Below are 17,293 nucleotides of genomic sequence, written 5' to 3'. Positions count from 1 at the left end.
TTCATCGCGTCGTCACGCACAACGCACCGCCAAGTATGTGCAAGCGCAAGCACAACGAAGCGGCGTTCCTGTGTTAAGCTTTGGACCGTGGCAGAGGTCGCGGCCGAGCATTGCGGACGAGGTTGGGGCGCAGAGGCCATCTGTAAGACCACTTCAACTAGAGTATCCATGGCCCTTCTGGATACCGCACGTGGATTGGTCAAAACCAGGTGGCATTTCACCCAATCAGTTGCGAGGAAAGATCGCATTTTCGCAGGCATGGCGACCCGACGCGACCTCGACGAGATGGAGGCCGACGCGCTGCCGTCGGCGTTAGCCGCAATGGCCGAGTGCGCCAAGTACACGAGCGGTCTCGCTGCGTTCTACGAAGCCTCGTTCGACGGCGCCAAGGCCGTCCACTCAAGCCAGACGAAGGAGGGCGTCGCCAGCCTCCAGGAAGCGCTGGCGCTTGTCACATCCAACCTCACCAACCTGTCGTCCACGCTCACAGCCTACATGGATTGTCAGGTTGGTCACCAATACGGGTATGCTGTGTTCGCTCATCATTACCGTCGTACTACGCAGTGCGACGAGCTCGACCGTGTCCACGTCAAGGTCGACGTGCTCAAGCTTGTGAGATGCGCCGCCTATTCCGCCATCGGACCCACGGACGCTTGTAGAGGCTTGCTGAAGCCAAGGCAGCGACACAGCGTCCTGTGATCGAGGCCATGAAGGGCCCGTGCCGAACCGAGACGCGAGCAACATCATCCTCCTCGCGTCAACAAGTGGCAGACGGTGCCGTTGATCGGACCCCAGAGACGCGGCTGCCATACCAGTATGGGTCGATTCAAGCAGGACTAAAAGCCATCAAGGTCGCAGCCCAAGCACAACCCAACGCAGGTACACTCTTGCTGCAACAACGATGCGATCGCTTGCACATGGCAGAACGCAACCAGCCCAAGCAACCCGCGCTTCCATCCCAAGCCAATGACGCGGAACACATATCAAGCGACGCAACGATGGATCCCGCCATAGACACCGATGTGCTCAAGAGTGTATCCTCGTCTGCGCTCCGCCTCTCGGCAGTTCATGAGGCACCGATCGGATTGGAAGGAACGGCGTTGCACTCGTAACATAGAATGCATGGTTCTAATGTTGTTCTTAAGCTTGTTCATGGGCCTTGGTGGACAGTATAGTCGTGGAAGTCTGGCAGCTGCTCGGCACAGACGCATCATCGCTGCATACGTGGATCGCTGCCGGGCGAGAGCGCGTATAGCAGCATGCGCAGGCCGACTTGGTCGCGCGTTGTCCGTCGGGGTGGCGGCAGTAGTAGCACGTCAGGAGGCGGTAGATAGCCACAAACGGACAGGTGACGATGACGGCAATGAGCGCGCCCACGGAGATGAGCAGCAGCTGGGCGTAGCTCGCGATCGGGACGCGGGCGGTCGGCGGCGGTGGCATGGCACCCGTCAGCGTTTCAACGCATCCGGATACGCACCAGCACCATTTCACACGCGATTTTCACATGTATGTGGCACCCTTCTTTTTCACGTGTGTATTCCTCATGTATCTTTCACATTTTTCACATGTGAATTTCACGCGATCCGGTGTGCGAATGTGTGGGTTTCACGCGTGGGAAACATGGTTTCCCACGACCTTCGATAAAGTTGTTCTTGCTCCAAGACAATGACGGCGACGCCGCTGCTGCCGCCAGTCCTCACGCGGCTCATGCGCTTCACGGAAGGCGACTTGGTCAAGACACCGTTCGGCGATGGCACCTTCCAGCGCAAGCTCACGTAGGCTACGGCATGCGGCCACCCGCGTCTCCATACCTTGTGGCAATAGACATGCGCCAGGCCGCCACGTCTACGTCGTTGCGCTTAAGCGCGGTGGCCTCTTATACGCGCAGGTACGAGGCTCGATGAGACGTCGAATGGTTATATGCTGTCGTCTAGACGTGCTGGATGATGCCACGCCTGCCGACGCTGTCGGGCAACGAGATGCCGCATGGCGTCCACATCGAGACGCGCTCGTCAGGCGCCCGCGGAAGCATTCTGCAGTACCGGTACCATACGCATGCATAGCTGTCATTCGCTTATATCGGCTATGTAGCGTCGCTGATAAGAGCTACGACGTGGCCTTGGAGGACGGAACGACTGCGACCTTTGCCGTAGCTCGCTCGGAGGATCGCGCGGCCTCACCACTGTGGCGATCCATAGGCAGCGGACCTGCGCTTGGCGTGCCGAACGCGGTGCCAGACGCAGTTTGGCCTTGGCACGGTCGTTGCTTACCGGTAGCGTTCTTGCTTGTGCGATTGTATACCTCATGGGACATTGGTAGCGCGGCCAGCGACAGCTATGTTGTTCAGCTCGACTCGAACGCGACCGCCTACATTCAAGTCGCCTTCGTCTGCTCCCCTCGACTCGCATCATCAGATTCCGGATGCGTAGGCAGCCGATGTGGCAGCCCTCGACTTGCGCTTGCTCGAGAAGATTCCCAAGCCCTTTAGCGCCGCGCAGGTCCTCGCCGAGTTCAACGGTCGTGTCTCGATGGAGCAGGCCGAGGCGATCAGCGCCGCGGGAGAGAACGCGTACTTGACGCTGCGCGCGTACTGCGAGAAGAACGCGGGCGCGCTCACGTCGATTTCGACCACGTTTACGTACGGCCGCGAGTACTCGGAGGCGTTGGCGTCGTGTGTGAACCCCGAGATCCAAGACGCTGCCGGGCGCGTCCGAGCGGCGGGCGAGCGCGAGCTCGAGAAACTCACCAAGCTCTCGGAGCTCGTCAAGCACCGCATCGAAGGCCAGATGACGAGCAACGCCGAGCTGGCCGCCGTACGACGTCCTTGCTTCCATTGAATCTGACCGTGCTGGTAGCTCACGGACCACTCCAAGAAGATTCTGCAAGGCATTGGCAACAGCATCGAGATGCGCCGCGTCGCCGAAGAGCTCAACAAGCAGCTCCAAGCCAGCGCCTCGGTGATTTTTTTCATCGTTTTCCATGCGAATCTGAGCGGCTCTAGAGCGACGACGGCCGTGCGCTCATTGAACATTTCAAGGGACTGCTCCAGACGCGCGTCGAACAGCAGCGGCGGCGCCTCGAGCTCCTCGAGCCCAACACGCTTCTGGACAATCTCGAAGGCACGCTGTCGCCGCGCGGTCTTCAAGTACATGTCGTCGACATTGCCTCGGACGTATTCCCTCATGCATGCTAGACGCGAGCGACGGCCTTTGTCCAGCGCGTCTCGGGGGACATGGCGACGCTGGACCCGCTCGAGTTGCTCGCGCAAGTCGAAGAGCTTTTGCCCAACGTGTCAAAAAAAGCGGCGGGTCTCTTGGAAGACGGCGAAGACCTCTTGGCGCGGCTTCAAAAAAGCAAGCAGGGCCAGAAGCTGCTCGAAAAGGCCAAGGAGCTCGCCCATGTCTCGGACGACCCTGATGCGATCCGCGACAAGGTCACGCAGGCCGTTGCCAACGTGCGCGTGGATGTAATATACGACGCCATCCATATATCGTCGTGTGGATCATTGGCCTCCACATGTGGATGCTAGGACCTCGCCAAGTGGGGGCGCAACCTCGCGGTGGATCGGGCCGCGCGGCAAGCGTTCGTCGACCAGGTCAAGGACCACTGCTTGGATTTCCTCATGTCGGTGCTACCAACGATCGAAGTGCCGCCCATCGTGTACGTTTGCGGTTTCTGCAATATTGTCTGATGTGCTCTGCAGCGGCACGAAAGACGAGATCGACTACTCGATCTCGGTCCTCGACCTCTCCAACTTTCACGTGCCGAAGGAGAAGGTCGTTGTCAAGCTCGGCACGGCCTCCGACGACGAAGTACGCGGAACGCCATGCAATAAACGATGTCAACGGCGCAATGCGTAGGTGCTGAAAATGCGCGCGTCTCGCATCTCGTCACTGATTCCTGGCCTCCAATGGACCTTTGCGCAAAAGTACTTTCCGTATCTCAACGGTGGCGGCGTGGCCGACGCGTCCGTCAACGGCGGGTGCATTTCGCTTGGCTTTCGCGTACGCTGTTTTGAGTTTCAGAATCGCCAAACGATGCACGCACGATGTGTAGGCGGAGAAGGTGCTCTCGATAGAGACGGGCGAGTACGAACCGACGTTGGCCGTCTCGTCGATTGAGATTGAGATCAAGGAAGAGCTCAAACTCACGGTGCAAGGCAGCTGGTTCTCAGCCGTCTACAACGTGCTCGCGTCGCTCTTCAAGGAGCTCATTCGCGATTACATTGCGTCAACGCTCGAAGCGAGCCTTATCGAGCACGTCGTGACGCTCGTGAGTGCCCTCAACAAGCACATCAAAAGCTACTGGCCGCTTTTGCTCCAAGTGCTGCACGTGACCGTCGACGAACTGCCATTGGCGAGTGCGTGGCGCGGGGCCAAGCCGCTGCCACCGCCACTGCCGCACGAAGACGACATTGCGTTCAACATGACCAACGTCCCGCTGGTCCTCACCAAGCGTACGAGCGCAATGCAATGTATCGACGGCTCCAACGGCGTGCGTAGGTATACGGACCCGCATGGCCACGGTCACCAGCGTCACCGTCCCGCCGACCGCGTCGACGACCGACCGCGACGCGCTGCTGAGCGTGCCGCTGCACTCGACGCTCGTTGGTATCAACGGCCTCTCGTGCGCCAAACTCACGGCGAGCGAAGTTCGGACGCTCCTGACGACGCTGCCGGCGCCGATGCTTTTGCGGTTCGCATCCCCCTCGCCCGACGACGCCTTTGCCCAAGTGGCGCCACGCCGCAAGCTCCGGACGTACGATGTCGAGTTTGGCCCAGGATCGTTTGGCCTCAAGCTGCGCGCACGGCCGCTGGTACTGGTGCATATATCGCCCGTGTATACGTCTCATGTCGTTGGACGTAGGCGCCGCTCGGTGTGATCGTTGCGGGTTTTATTCCGGATCGCACGAAAGACGAGACAAAGGCCATGGGTGCAGGCGAGCTCAGCGGCCAGATTCGCCCGGGCAACCTGCTGCTCAAAGCCAACGGCTGGGACTGCCGCGACAAGGAGTTCAGCGAGGTTGCCATTCCCTTGTTTGTACCCAAGAACGCAGACAGAACGGTGTAGGTCATGGAGCATCTCAAGACGCTGCCGCGGCCTGTGACGCTGCTTTTTCGACAAGTCCCGACGGCATTGTGACGCTCACCGAGTGGCCGCCGCTCGTCGAGCTCGACAGTCGCGGGGACCACGTGATCGTGTCGGGGTTCACAAGACTGCCGTCCATGGCACGCAACTCCAAGCAAGTGGCGGAAGGCGACACGCTGGTCTCGATCAACGGACGGGCGGTCGCCAAGCTCCCGTACGACCGTATCATGACGCTCTTGAAGGAAGCGATGGACGCGCCGCCCTTTGACGTGGCGTTTGGACGGAAAGCCGACAAGAAGGTGACGAGCGTGCAGTTTGCCCACGGGCCCATGGGCATCCTCTTTGGCTCGGACCGGGTACGTCCACTCGACACTCTTGCCTGTCTGCGACGCGATGATATGCTGGGTGATGTTAATAGGACGGCAGTGTGTTTGTGAAGAAGTTTATTCCAGGGTTCGGGCCTGCCGAACGCAGTGGGCTCGTGCACAAGGGGTTTGTGCTGCTCCAAGTGGGCGGCAAGACCGTGCTCGACCTCGACCACGCGCAGTCGCTCTTGGCGAGTGCGGCGCCGCCCTACTCACTCACCGTCCGCGACCTCGACATGGAAGCCAACATTGCGCAATTGAACTAAGTCGATATGAATACGAATGCGATATAATGTGCGGGTTTGAATCGACGCTGTCGAGGTTTAGGGTAGTCCGGTTCGCTAATAGCATCTGCGGGTGTGGCATCCGCCTTGCCCGCAATGTTACTGCAGCAACAAACCATCTGCGTAATAGTACTATGCGGTGGCGGTATCCATCGCTGTGATCCACAACGAACAAGAGTCCTCGTTGTCTCGGCATCGGTCGACCTCGCTACAGTGTACGAGTCGTTGGTGGCGAGATCAAAATGACACTGCGTGCAAACATAGACAGCCATCTCGCGCGCTAGAATCCAAGGACACGGTACTTGCCGGTGGGTCGCCCTATGTCGAGTTTCTGTAGAGCGTGCGACGCAGCCAGCGACGACGACGATGACGCCAACCGCAATATGGGATCATTACACCACCGATGGCTTCTCAGCTCAGGCCGCGCTTATATAACGCACGCCTTGCCAGACAACCGTGCCAAAGCACCCTCGGATGTACTATAGCACAACAGCGCCATCTCTCGTGGACGAGAACTGGTGGCGTAGCATACTAGAATATAGATCGAGGGATACAGGTACAGTAGTAGACTGTAGGCACGCGCGATAATGAGATCTCCGTGATCTAAACGCTGCGCTGTATGGGGACGGCCTACACTAATCGCACCTATACACTAGCCCGAGCAGCTTACCAGGAACCCATGCACTAGCAATTACATCCACGCACGCTAAGTCATAATGGCTGCTTGGCGCCAAATCGGCGAATCCACGTGGTGCATCTTGGTCGTGACATCGCATACTGAGCTCCATACAAAATCGTACACGCCATGCTATGGACGCTGCCATTCGACCCCTGGAGGATCTATTGCGCCGATCTGTTCTCGATCCTACGATTGGCTACTGCCTGCCATCTACTCGTCGTTGATTGGCTCCGATTGCTGTCCCACGACCTGATTCGTCGACGACCAAACGTACGGCCTCCAGGACGTCCTGTATACCACATGGCGCTGTCGACATCTCAATTCAGCAATCACTTGGTTTTTGTATGTGGAGTCGTTTCCTGGTCGTGAATTCGAACGTCTGCGACATGCCTCTCGTCGGGGGATCGAGTCGATTTGTGCGTCGGGATAAAAATACCTTGTTGTTTCTATACGGCAAGGCGACCTCGACCCGAATTAAATGGCGCGGAAGTGCTGCAATTTCCGCTGTGCCAGCTTGGCAGAGACGCCACGTATACTATTCATAGAACGTAGATGCTCATTCTGCGACTTGCCTTGTGCCCATGAAGCTCTCGATCGCCACGGCTAGCCTCCTCGCGTCGGCCGCCCTCGCCGCCGAGTTCCGCTTCACCAACAAGTGCGACTACACGATCAACCTCCACGCCGGCGGCAGCGTCTTTGTGTGCGATATCCCGTCGGGCGAAACGCGCAACAACAACTGCGGCGCGACCTTGGGCTCGCACGGCCTGTTCAAGCACACGGCGGCCAACGACGTCAATTGTACGTCATTGAATGTGGTTGGATACGTGGCTCATGAGTTGGTGTAGTGCTCGAGTACTCGCTGACCAACACGCCTGGCTTCAACAACGTGTGGTACGACGTCAGCAACATCCCGCCGGGCCCTGGCAACTGCATGAGCTACGCTGACTGCAAGGCCTTCACGGGCAAGAAGGGCTACAACGTGCCCATGAGCATCCGCCCGACGGTCCACAACAACGGCAAAAACTGCCGCGACCTCGTCGTCACATCGCCCGACTCGCCTGTCGCTTACCTCTTCCCGTCCGACGACGGCAAGATGGCCGACTGCAAGATCGACGAAGTCTTTGATGTGACGTTCTGTCCCGGCGGTAACCCTGGCCCGGCGCCGTCGCCCAGCGTGCAGCCCACGTCTGCCCCCACGCAGGCCCCCACGCAAGCTCCCACGCAAGCTCCCACGCAGGCTCCCACGCAGGCGCCTACCCAGGCTCCCACCCAGGCTCCTACCCAAGCTCCTACGCAAGCACCGTCGCCGAGCTCGAATGCACCGACGTATGCTCCGTCGCCCAGCTCTGCCGCGCCCACCGGAGCGCCTGACGCACCGACGGCGTCTCCCGATGCACCGCCAACAACCCGGACGTGCAGCCCGACGTGATTCCGGACGGCCAGGTGGGGCCGTGGCAGCAGTGCGGCGGCAAGGGCTACTCTGGCTCGTCGACGTGCACGGACGGCTACGCGTGCCAAGGCGTGAACGAGTGGTTCTCGCTCTGCCACCCGCTGCCGCCCAAGGAAGGCGAGCTTGCGACGTGGGCCCAGTGCGGCGGGAAGGGTTACACTGGCATCACCAAGTGCCAAGCGCGCGACGAGTGCTGGACCAAGGACGAGCACTTCTCCCAGTGCATCCCCGCGTCCAAGAAGTCGACGTAATTCACGCGCTTCGTCCAGAACACGCACTATAGACACCAAATTATAACACTATCAACCACTTTGCTCAAGTATTACCTTGGTGCACCGATCGCTCAGCTCGATCGCTCGTCGTCTCAGACATCTATCACCTCCACGTCGCAGTGGAAGAGAAGAGCCACACCCCGGCGACGGCTCGGCGTAAGCACCTTGCAGCAGACGATCTCCTGGCCCACTCAAGAAGGAGCTCCCTTTCCGCTCCATCTTTACTCTCACAACGGCGGCAGCTAGCATCAGAGTGGCGGCCAAAGATCGGAAGCATCATGGCGCGCACTCATCATCTGAGTTGCCGAGATTTGCGACCGTGTGAGTAGCACCCCCGACCTCCTACACTGTAGCACAAACGAGCGTGGACAATCTTGCGGCGTTGATATGCACGAGGCAGCGAGTGCGCCGTTGCGGCGAGACCGAGCCAAATACATTCCGTTGCTGGTCCAGCTCAGTCCGTGCTGTACAATTATCTGCTCGCGTTCGAGCCGCCATGTCGCCTTGAGCAGGCTCATGAGCTCCTCCGTGTCCATGGCTAGTACACTGTACGAAGCTAGAATCCCCATCGCGTACAATCTCGGTGCACAAGTCGATCGGCGCCATGTCAACGAGTAGCAAAATGGCGCTGTCGTCATTCCTCTGACCAAATCGAAGCTCGACCGACGCTATCACAATCGAAGAACGGGGTCTCTGGACACACCACGTCCTGTCCTGATCCTCCTACTTTCCATTGACAACGGTAAAGGCTTGGATCGCGATGGCGGAGAGACGTACGTACACTTGGCCTGGCCGCCATCAGCCTGGCCGCCATCATCAGCGCTGACATCCATATCCACCTCGTTCGATATGGAAGGCCGCGGCGAGATCTGGACGACCGACTCCACGGGCCGTGGCACATCCGCACAGCGCAGGACACCCAATCGCGTTCGATGCACACGCGTTCCGCGTTCCAAGCTGCTATTTGCGCGTCCCAGGCAAGGCCCTTGCACCCAAGGCGGGCCAGTCGTCACGGGCGAAGAGTGGGACATTTGCGTTGGCGCCATCGCACCACGTGGCGTTCCTATCACTGCGGCCTTGCTCGCCACAACTCAAAATCGCTCGTCGCCACCACCATGCTGCGCCTCTCGACCCTCGCGCTCGCCGCCGCCGCCGTCTCGGGCTTTGAGATGACCTTCACCAACAAGTGCTCGTACACGATCAACTTGAAGGCAGCGTTCGGCCGCTTCGTCTGCGACATCGCGCCGGGCGCCGCCAACACGTGCACGCAGTACATTGGCGCCGGCCAGCAAGGCATCTTCAAGCACACGAGCGCTGACGATGTCAACCTCATCGAGTACTCGACCATCAACAGCAACGGCATGAACTTTGTGTGGTACGACGTGAGCAACATCCCGCCCATGCCCGGCAACTGCAACAGCTACGAGAACTGCAAGCAGGTCACGGGCAAGAAGGGCTTCAACGTGCCTGTGTACGTGACGCCCACGACGAACGCCGGCAGTGGCTCGTGCCGCGAGCTCCGCGTCACGGCGCCCGATTCCGCCGACGCCTACTTGTTCCCGGCCGACAACACCAAGACGCACGCGTGCCCGATGAACACCAAGTTTACGGTCACGTTCTGCCCCGAGGGCGGCAGCGGCGGCAACCCGAGCACGAGCTTCCAGAAGGTCGACAACACGGACTTCTACGGGAACGACATTGGCCGCTTCCAGGTCTGGGGCGATGCCAACGCCAAGGCCAGCGCGTGTGGCAGCGGCTGCAAGGCCAACGGTCAGTGCGTCGGCTTTGCGGTGAGCGGCGACTTTTGCTACTTGAAGAACGCGCTCGCCAACAAGTATTGGAGCAACGGCGTGATTGGCGGCATCATGAGCGGCAACGGCAAGTGCGCCGCGACGCAGTGGAACACGGACTTTTATGGTAATGACATTGAGCGCAAGCAGGTCTGGGGCAACGCCGGCGAGCGCTCGGGCCAGTGCTGCAACCATTGCAACGGCGTCGCCAACTGCGCCGGCTACACGGTCAACGGCGACTGGTGCTACCTCAAGTCGTCGGTCGGCTCGCCGTCGTGGAGCGGGAGTGCCTACTCGGGCCGCCGCGCGTCGGCGTAATTTAACCTAGAAACACCTGTGGACTGCATGTACGATTCTTCGCTGCGACACGCCGGGCGACTAGGGTTCGGGACGATCCAACTTGAAAGTCTTAATATATGTACACCTTGTGTATGCTACTCATCTATTCTTCTACTACGGCGGCTTCTACCCGACGGACATCTCCAACCTCCGCGGCCCAACGGGCCCTTCCTCTGCGATATTCCATCGGGCAAAACGCGCAGCGACGGCTGCGCCACCAAGGCCTGGAGCCGTCTCCAAGCGCTTCAAGCATACGACCAAGCCAAGCCAAGCGTACGCCGCTTTCGCATGCCAACGATCTTACTGGATGAGTTCTTAGTGTGCATACTCGGTCACGGACCGCGTACGACATGATCATCAGCACCATTCCGTCGGGGGTAGGGTTCCTCCAACCGCATCGGATCTTGGATGGACTCATGTGTGTGGCCGGACCACCCGCCGACTGCCCGTTGGACGAGGTTTCCACGTCATCTACGGACCTGGCAACGGAACCGAAGCCCCTGATGCTTGACGACAGAGGTATTAGAACAGGCCCGTTAGCACTGTCTACCGATGGCAGCCTGTCTACATGCATTATTGTACACGTCTTTTTTTGCAGTTGGCATCGAGTGTGGTGGTGCTTTGTGGTCGAGGTACCACTTACATGTATGCTCGATGCGTGAGAGACCAACCATCTCATCGTCTAGGATCGACTCGGTCTCGTGTGCTTAAAACAGCCTCGTCAAATGTCACTGCAATTCCTTGTCAAAACAATATTCTGCCATCTACGGTCCTTGGGCTCAGAAGCGCGAGACGTCGCGACCGACGACCATGGCCTTGAGCCAATCGAGAGGCACTTGCATGCGCAGGCGCCAGCTACCGAGCTTGGTGAGGTACGCGCTGCGCCAGACAAACCACGCTTTCCAGCCACCAAACTTGGCGATCGGACCCGTGCGGTCGCCGATCGTGACATCTTTGGCCTGGAAGAGACCTTCGTACGACCCGAGATACGCCATGAGCCCGAGACTCTCAAATCGATACGGCGTCGGGGCCTCGCCCTTGAGAAGCGCCGTCAAGTACTCGGCTTGGCCCTGCGCCTTCTGGGCTGTCGCCGGCAGCGGGTAGTCTCGAATCTCGGCGCAGTCGCCAATGGCAAAGACTGACGACGCCTCGGGGAGGCCTTGAAACGGACTCACGTGCGATGGCGACGACGGTAGCCCCAGCACCTAGACGGTGGGTAAGCCTTTGAATCCTACCGGGTCGTTCTCGCACCTGGCAGTGGTCGTTGGTGAGGATGTTGCCCCGCTTCGACTTCGCCCACGGCAGGGACTTTGTGAGCACGTTGGGCCCGACGCCGGCCGACCAGACGACGAGGCCACACGGAATGCGATCGCCCGAGTCGAGGATGACGGCGTCGGCCAGCACTTCCTTGCAGTTGGCCTTGATGATGCGCATGTTCTTGCGCTTGGCGATCTTGACCATCGCTTGGTCGCGGAGGCTCTCGCTGAACATGGAGAGGATGCTGCCGGCGTCAATGAGCGACACTTGGAGGAGGTTGGTGACCTACAATGCGATCGCATCTGGCATCTAGCATCGGCGTCGATGCGTACGTGGGGATAGAGCCGCGTGAGGTCCTGCACGACAAAGTCGTAGAGCTCTGCGCAAAATTCGACGCCCGTGGGGCCGCCGCCGACCACGATAAAGTGCAATAGCTGGCGCTGGACGTCCTCCGGCACGCCGGGCTGCGTCGCGAGCTCAAAGTTTTCCAAAATGCGCTTCCGAATCGCGCCTACAGACGTACTACCGTTTAGAGGCAATAAGGTGGACGAGGATCCCGCACGTGCGTGGTGGATTTCCTTGAGGAAGAAGGCGTGCTCGTCGACGCCGGGAAGTCCAAACGTCAGCGGGCGCGACCCGCACGCCACGACGAGCATGTCGTAGTCGACGTTGTACGTGCGATCGCAGAGCACGCTCGTGCACAACACCTTCTTCTCGACCGTGTCGATCTCGCGCACGCTCGCCAAGATAAAGTCCTTCTCATCACGGAACGCGTTCTCGCGCACAGGCTCGGTGATCGAGCGGAACTCGAGCGTCCTATTCCGCATACGACGTCCTACGAGGCCCATCGTCCGGATCGTTGTACGTACCCGACGGTTGTACTCGCGAGCAGCGGCGTGTATAAGAAATGCTACCAACGGCGCTTGAGATGATGACAGAGACATGCAGGTAGGCAGTGTACGTTGCGCTCCGAGACGACGACAAACTCGACGTCCTTCCCGACGGCGGCGGCGATCGCGGCGCGGTGGGCCTTGCCGTTCGTGAGGAGCTTGTAGCCAGCCCAGCCCGTGCCGACGATGACGACACGGAACTTGTCGGCGGCGGCGGCGGAGAAGGCGCGGCTATAAGTACGTAGAGGCGTCGTCGATCGGCGAAGCATGGTCACTTGAAGAGTGGCTGACATCCTGGTGGCGGTCAGGCCTGTTTGCGGCGCGGAGCGTGGTCGTCAACGAAATGCCGGAAGATCGCAACAGAATCTTTTATTGTATATCTTGATGTTTGTATGGACTGTCCCATGCCGAGGATGTGGAACCGAAGGCGCCCGTCGAAATTATTGCCGTCGGCAACGGTACTACGCTCTCGTTGTCGTTGCTTCTACTAATTCCGCTTCGAACTCCGGGCAGTCGCAGCGATCTTCGTCAAAACTTGCAGGACGAACGGGACGGCGAGCATCCGCGGTCGCGAGACACGTCACGGCGTTTCCTTCACCACCCTTCACGACCGGCTTAGCGACGCCATCATGCCGCCATCATCATGTAAAACTCTATCGACCAGCACACAATAATGCATCGGTATCTGCGACAACAGCGCTTATGCCTCGTGCGGTGGTCCCATCGACGATGATGCACATCGGTTAATCACCGCATCAAGCTCCATCGACGTTTTGAAGTGCGTCCGGACTAGATAGTTTTCACACTATGAGTCTCACCACCGGTATACCTCGTCAAGTGTCGAGTTTATTTCTAGTCAAGCGATGAAGCGATACTAGAGGAGGCATCATGGTGAGGCAACTCGTGGCGCGTTATCGTCTCCAGCTGGATTTCTTGACGGTATGGAATGCATGCCATAGTGAGAATCCATACAGTGGGAATGTATGTGCAGCCTTTTATTATTGGCTAAAAAGGCACCAATCCCAAGCCGTCTAGTAAGCCGTAGCATTTATTTCCTAGACGACTTCCGCTTATATGGGCGTATAGACGACATCCACCCACCATACCGCAAATTAGCATTTGTACCCGACAAAATGGCCACAGATCCAAGCGCTGGCAGCGTCCCGGCCTTGATGAACTACCTGCATCCCGGCTTCAATCTCGCATCGCTTCCGAACCCGAACCTCATGATGGGCGCGATGCAGAGCATTGCCGCGCGTCCGCCGCCCCGCGCACCGGACGAGCCCAAGCTCCAGGTGCTCAAGGAGGTGGCGGTCGCCAAGCACAGCCAGCGCAACGTGCTCTCGTTCCAGGTCAAAGCTGGAGCAGGCGTGCTCTACTCGATCATGCAGCCAACAACCATTGCGTACGAAGCGCCGGACGTGACATGGGTCAAGCTTCTCGAGGCCGTCGCCTTGATCCCATCCGGTCGGCCGCACGAGATCCTCCAGCTGCTCCATGAAGCGCACCGCCTCCTGCCGCTCGGCGACTTTCGCATCCTCTTTGCACGCGACTTTCGCGACGAGCTTGCGTCGGCCGCCAGTGTCTCATCGGCGCGCGATGGCATCGTCCTCAAGAACAAGGTCAACGTCTTCCTCCGCGCGTTCATGGCCGACCCCATCCATGGCTACACGCTGGCCAAGCAACACGTCCACGACGACCTCTACGTCGACGACCCCGTCTCGACGCCGGTCGGTCCCGGGCTCGTGCGTGGGTACCGCTCCAACGATGGCTTCTTCGTCGTCCTCTTCCCATTCGGGCATGCCTACATCCACGAAGGCAGCCTGCGCCGCGTCCCGTCGCGACTCCTGGTACTTTTCTCATCCCTATATCTCAATGCACCATCGCTGGCCCACTCATGCTGTACATATCACGGATAGAACGACTTGCTTGCGCAGCGGCGAGGCGACGCTGTCGTCCCGCGACCACTGGTACGTGGACGACCCACCTTTGCTCTGGCATTCGCACTCTTGCTTCTGCGACTAGAAACGGCGCAAAGAAGGACTCTGACGCAATACATTTAAGTACATGTGGGACTATGCTACTGTGGTCGCGTCGCCGTTGGCGGCCTCGAAGGCAACGAGGCGCTCGTACGCATCGCGGAGCGCCACTTTGCCGCAGCGCAACATGTGCCGAAGCAACGCCAAGCGCTGGGCCAGCGGTGCGCTACTGTGCAGTCGCGGCCGACAAAGCTGGCGGCGATACCTCGCGGCGACACTCCAGTGCGCAAACCGAGAGACGATGTGACGGACTTCACGCTTGGCGATGCACCAGACGAGCTTGCGAGCACCGAGGTTGACGCTCGCCGAGACGATGGCGCGTTGGATGCGCATGCGGTGCCGGGCAACTCTGTGGACGTCGGCGGAGTAGCGCCAGAGACTAAACACCAGCGAGACCCAGGATGCCGACGCGTTGATGGTGTTGCGCCTTGTGTGCCACGTCACGAGGCGGTGTCGCAGCGATCTCTCGCGGACGAGTCTTGCCCAGTGTTGGAAGACGCGGTCGCATCGGCGATGCCGCTGCCGGCGTCGGTGGAGGAGAAAGCGGCGCCATCTACGAGAGAGGGAGTTGAGAGTACAGACAGCTACGGGCCGCACCGAGCAAACGCCGCCAAAAGACCGTAGCTCGTCGTCGTCGCGTCTCGACTCGTCCGTGCATCATGGAGCTGCGCGTGCAGCGAGTGCAATTGCCAGCGCGCCCAGCTCGTAACGAGCCAGCGTCGGGCGCGGAGCGTCAGCAGCGCGATGAGCTTGCGACTCGCGCGGGGCCGGGCGCGCGACGGCACAAATGTAATGTACACAGGATGCGACAAGAGACGCCGCGGGCGCTGGAGACGACTCGGCAGTCGACGGCGGCAGGTGCGCTGCCACGCACGAAGCAGATACCGAAGTGCAAAGTGAGACAGGCGGCGGATGCCGGCACGCCGACGCTGCGACTGCCGTTGCACCCGCCGTCGCCAATTTTGGAGCGCCCGGTGCTTGACAGAGTCGTTGGTATACTGGTTGTGCAAAGCGCCGCACTGACGCGCCAGCATCCACCGCAGCCATCGAGCAAAGGTAGCGTGCAGCGTGATGACGTCATACAGGCGTCGACGATGCCACGCTCGCCACGCTACAAACCCGGCACGTAGTATCGACGTGCAGTGTCGTGTGAGGAGCGCATCTCGACGGCGCCGGCGCATCGACGCCCAGTGCTGCCAACGCGAGAACCGCTGCCGCTGCTGCTGGATGGCCCGGTCGGCCAGGTGCCACTCGAGGCGACGGTAGCCCTCGACGGCGCTGGTGACGAGTTGCAGCCAGCACCGCCACGAGCGCACGAGTACATGAGAGGCTTGGCGGCGACGGAAAGCGTCCAGACGAACGGCGCATGCGACGTGCCACTGCTGCCACCGGCGCATGGCCGCTCCTCTCAGTCGTCCGTGGTGCGTGCAGAGGTGCAGTAGCCCCAGTGCAAGCTTGGCGTGTTGGTGGCGGCGCTCGTGATGCCGTACGACGCGATGGGCGTGCTGCTGGACTTTGGCAAACCCGCGAAGGTGGTGCTGCATGAGCTGTGTCCCCCGTGCATGGACGGTCCATAGCGTCCACGTCGCGAGCCCATGGCACAACCGCGCCGACGTGACGCGGTGCACTCTACGCCGCAATACCTAGTTTGCATCCATAGGGGACCATACTGGAACGGAATGGATGTGTACGTCAAGCAAGGTTTGTAGCTTGGCGTGACGCTGCCGCCATAACCGCAGCGCAAGCGCTTGTTGCTGACGAGCCCGGTGCCGCCATAGCTTACTGCACGCTCTGCGCTGCTGCGTGGCGCTAGACAGAAATGTTGACGCTTGCATGATGGAGCCGCAGTTGAACGCACCTACGCCACGTGAACCAGCGCACGCGAAGGAGATAGCGCGCAAGGATAGTCGCCGAGACGCGCCAGTGCCGCCGAACACGACCTGTGCGCTGATGCTGGCGCTTCCATTGCTGCCAAACAACGCTCAGGTCCCTAAAGGATCGTTGCCCTTAGCGCTCCGCATATGCATCGGCCGCCGTACCGCATCGCATGGCTCTTCGCAACGGCGCTACAAACGCGCCAGTGCCAGTATCCATTCCGTAGCCGACGTCGAGCGTGATGTACGAGGAGCTTGGAAAGGACTTGGCAGTGGCCAACCCGGGTGCGCCACTGACGCCAAGTGCTTCGGACAACGCACCGTGACAACGTCGTCCAAAGGAATGCGCTGCCCGTGCGCGCTTGACGCCGCGCACGATGCCGGAGGCTCCAGTCGAAAAAGGCGCGGGCGATGTAGGTGGACCGACGTGCCTGAAGAAACATCACAAGTCGGCGGCGCGCGACTGTATGTTGCCGCCACGCCCGCAGACTCGATCGCATCTACCACAACCGGAATCAATTGGGCGGGCAACGGCAGTCTAATGTACCACAGATGCCTGGCAGCGCAGTGCGAGGCGGGTTTCCAGTTGCCGAAGGTGCTGCGTGTGAGCTTGCCACTGCCACAATCGGCGCGCTAGCTGCACGCGCGCCCACGATGCAACGTGCGCGATAGCGATAGCCAAGAGATGGTCGCGATGGCTGGATGTGCGATGCAACTTTCCGCTGCGCGCCAGGCGCATGGCTGCCTTCCATGTCAGCAGCGCGCGGGCGACGATCCGGATGTTGGAGCCGGCGACCGATCGGCGCAGACGCTGGTGCGCCGCCGCGTTACATCGTTCTGCAGCTTCCACGCGTACCACGAGCGAAGCTGGGTACCGAACGAGTCGGATGCCGCGATAGCGCTTTCGCAGCTCTGTTGGACGCGCTGCTCCATCTCGACCAGTGCGCGCTTCGCCACGGTGGTCGT

General features: G+C 60.1%; 6 protein-coding genes across 6 annotated transcripts; 5 read left to right on the top strand and 1 right to left on the bottom strand.

Moving 5' to 3' along the window:
- Positions 1-258: 258 nt before the first annotated feature.
- On the top strand, positions 259-784 carry SPRG_22098 (hypothetical protein; the record flags this gene model as incomplete). The annotated part of the gene is made up of 3 exons (XM_012340386.1): positions 259-507; positions 565-655; positions 714-784. 3 exons carry the CDS (start codon positions 259-261, stop codon positions 782-784), a joined length of 411 nt encoding a protein of 136 aa, XP_012195776.1.
- An 881-nt stretch (positions 785-1,665) lies between these two features.
- On the top strand, positions 1,666-5,719 carry SPRG_19308 (hypothetical protein; the record flags this gene model as incomplete). The annotated part of the gene is made up of 19 exons (XM_012340330.1): positions 1,666-1,775; positions 1,825-1,888; positions 1,935-2,044; positions 2,092-2,149; positions 2,199-2,272; positions 2,320-2,377; positions 2,430-2,813; positions 2,856-2,957; positions 3,002-3,145; positions 3,194-3,466; positions 3,530-3,660; positions 3,704-3,812; positions 3,861-4,004; positions 4,057-4,456; positions 4,503-4,816; positions 4,867-5,022; positions 5,071-5,103; positions 5,154-5,444; positions 5,507-5,719. The coding sequence occupies 19 exons, from the start codon at positions 1,666-1,668 to the stop codon at positions 5,717-5,719; spliced, it is 3,168 nt and encodes a 1,055-aa protein (XP_012195720.1).
- Positions 5,720-6,997: 1,278 nt separating this feature from the next.
- On the top strand, positions 6,998-8,117 carry SPRG_19307 (hypothetical protein; the record flags this gene model as incomplete). The annotated part of the gene is made up of 4 exons (XM_012340329.1): positions 6,998-7,214; positions 7,262-7,561; positions 7,618-7,742; positions 7,836-8,117. 4 exons carry the CDS (start codon positions 6,998-7,000, stop codon positions 8,115-8,117), a joined length of 924 nt encoding a protein of 307 aa, XP_012195719.1.
- A 1,136-nt stretch (positions 8,118-9,253) lies between these two features.
- Positions 9,254-10,246, top strand: SPRG_19306 (hypothetical protein; the record flags this gene model as incomplete). The annotated part of the gene is made up of 1 exon (XM_012340328.1): positions 9,254-10,246. One exon carries the CDS (start codon positions 9,254-9,256, stop codon positions 10,244-10,246), a length of 993 nt encoding a protein of 330 aa, XP_012195718.1.
- Positions 10,247-11,046: 800 nt separating this feature from the next.
- SPRG_19305 (hypothetical protein) lies at positions 11,047-12,707 on the bottom strand (the record flags this gene model as incomplete). The annotated part of the gene is made up of 6 exons (XM_012340327.1): positions 11,047-11,472; positions 11,519-11,809; positions 11,857-12,035; positions 12,087-12,340; positions 12,394-12,434; positions 12,486-12,707. The coding sequence occupies 6 exons, from the start codon at positions 12,705-12,707 to the stop codon at positions 11,047-11,049; spliced, it is 1,413 nt and encodes a 470-aa protein (XP_012195717.1).
- Positions 12,708-13,586: 879 nt separating this feature from the next.
- SPRG_19304 (hypothetical protein) lies at positions 13,587-14,463 on the top strand (the record flags this gene model as incomplete). The annotated part of the gene is made up of 3 exons (XM_012340326.1): positions 13,587-14,264; positions 14,334-14,384; positions 14,440-14,463. The coding sequence occupies 3 exons, from the start codon at positions 13,587-13,589 to the stop codon at positions 14,461-14,463; spliced, it is 753 nt and encodes a 250-aa protein (XP_012195716.1).
- Positions 14,464-17,293: the final 2,830 nt, after the last annotated feature.

Source organism: Saprolegnia parasitica (genome assembly GCF_000151545.1).
Source record: "Saprolegnia parasitica CBS 223.65 unplaced genomic scaffold supercont2.4, whole genome shotgun sequence".
Lineage (NCBI taxonomy): Eukaryota > Oomycota > Saprolegniomycetes > Saprolegniales > Saprolegniaceae > Saprolegnia > Saprolegnia parasitica.
This window is presented reverse-complemented; position numbering and strand designations above follow the sequence as displayed.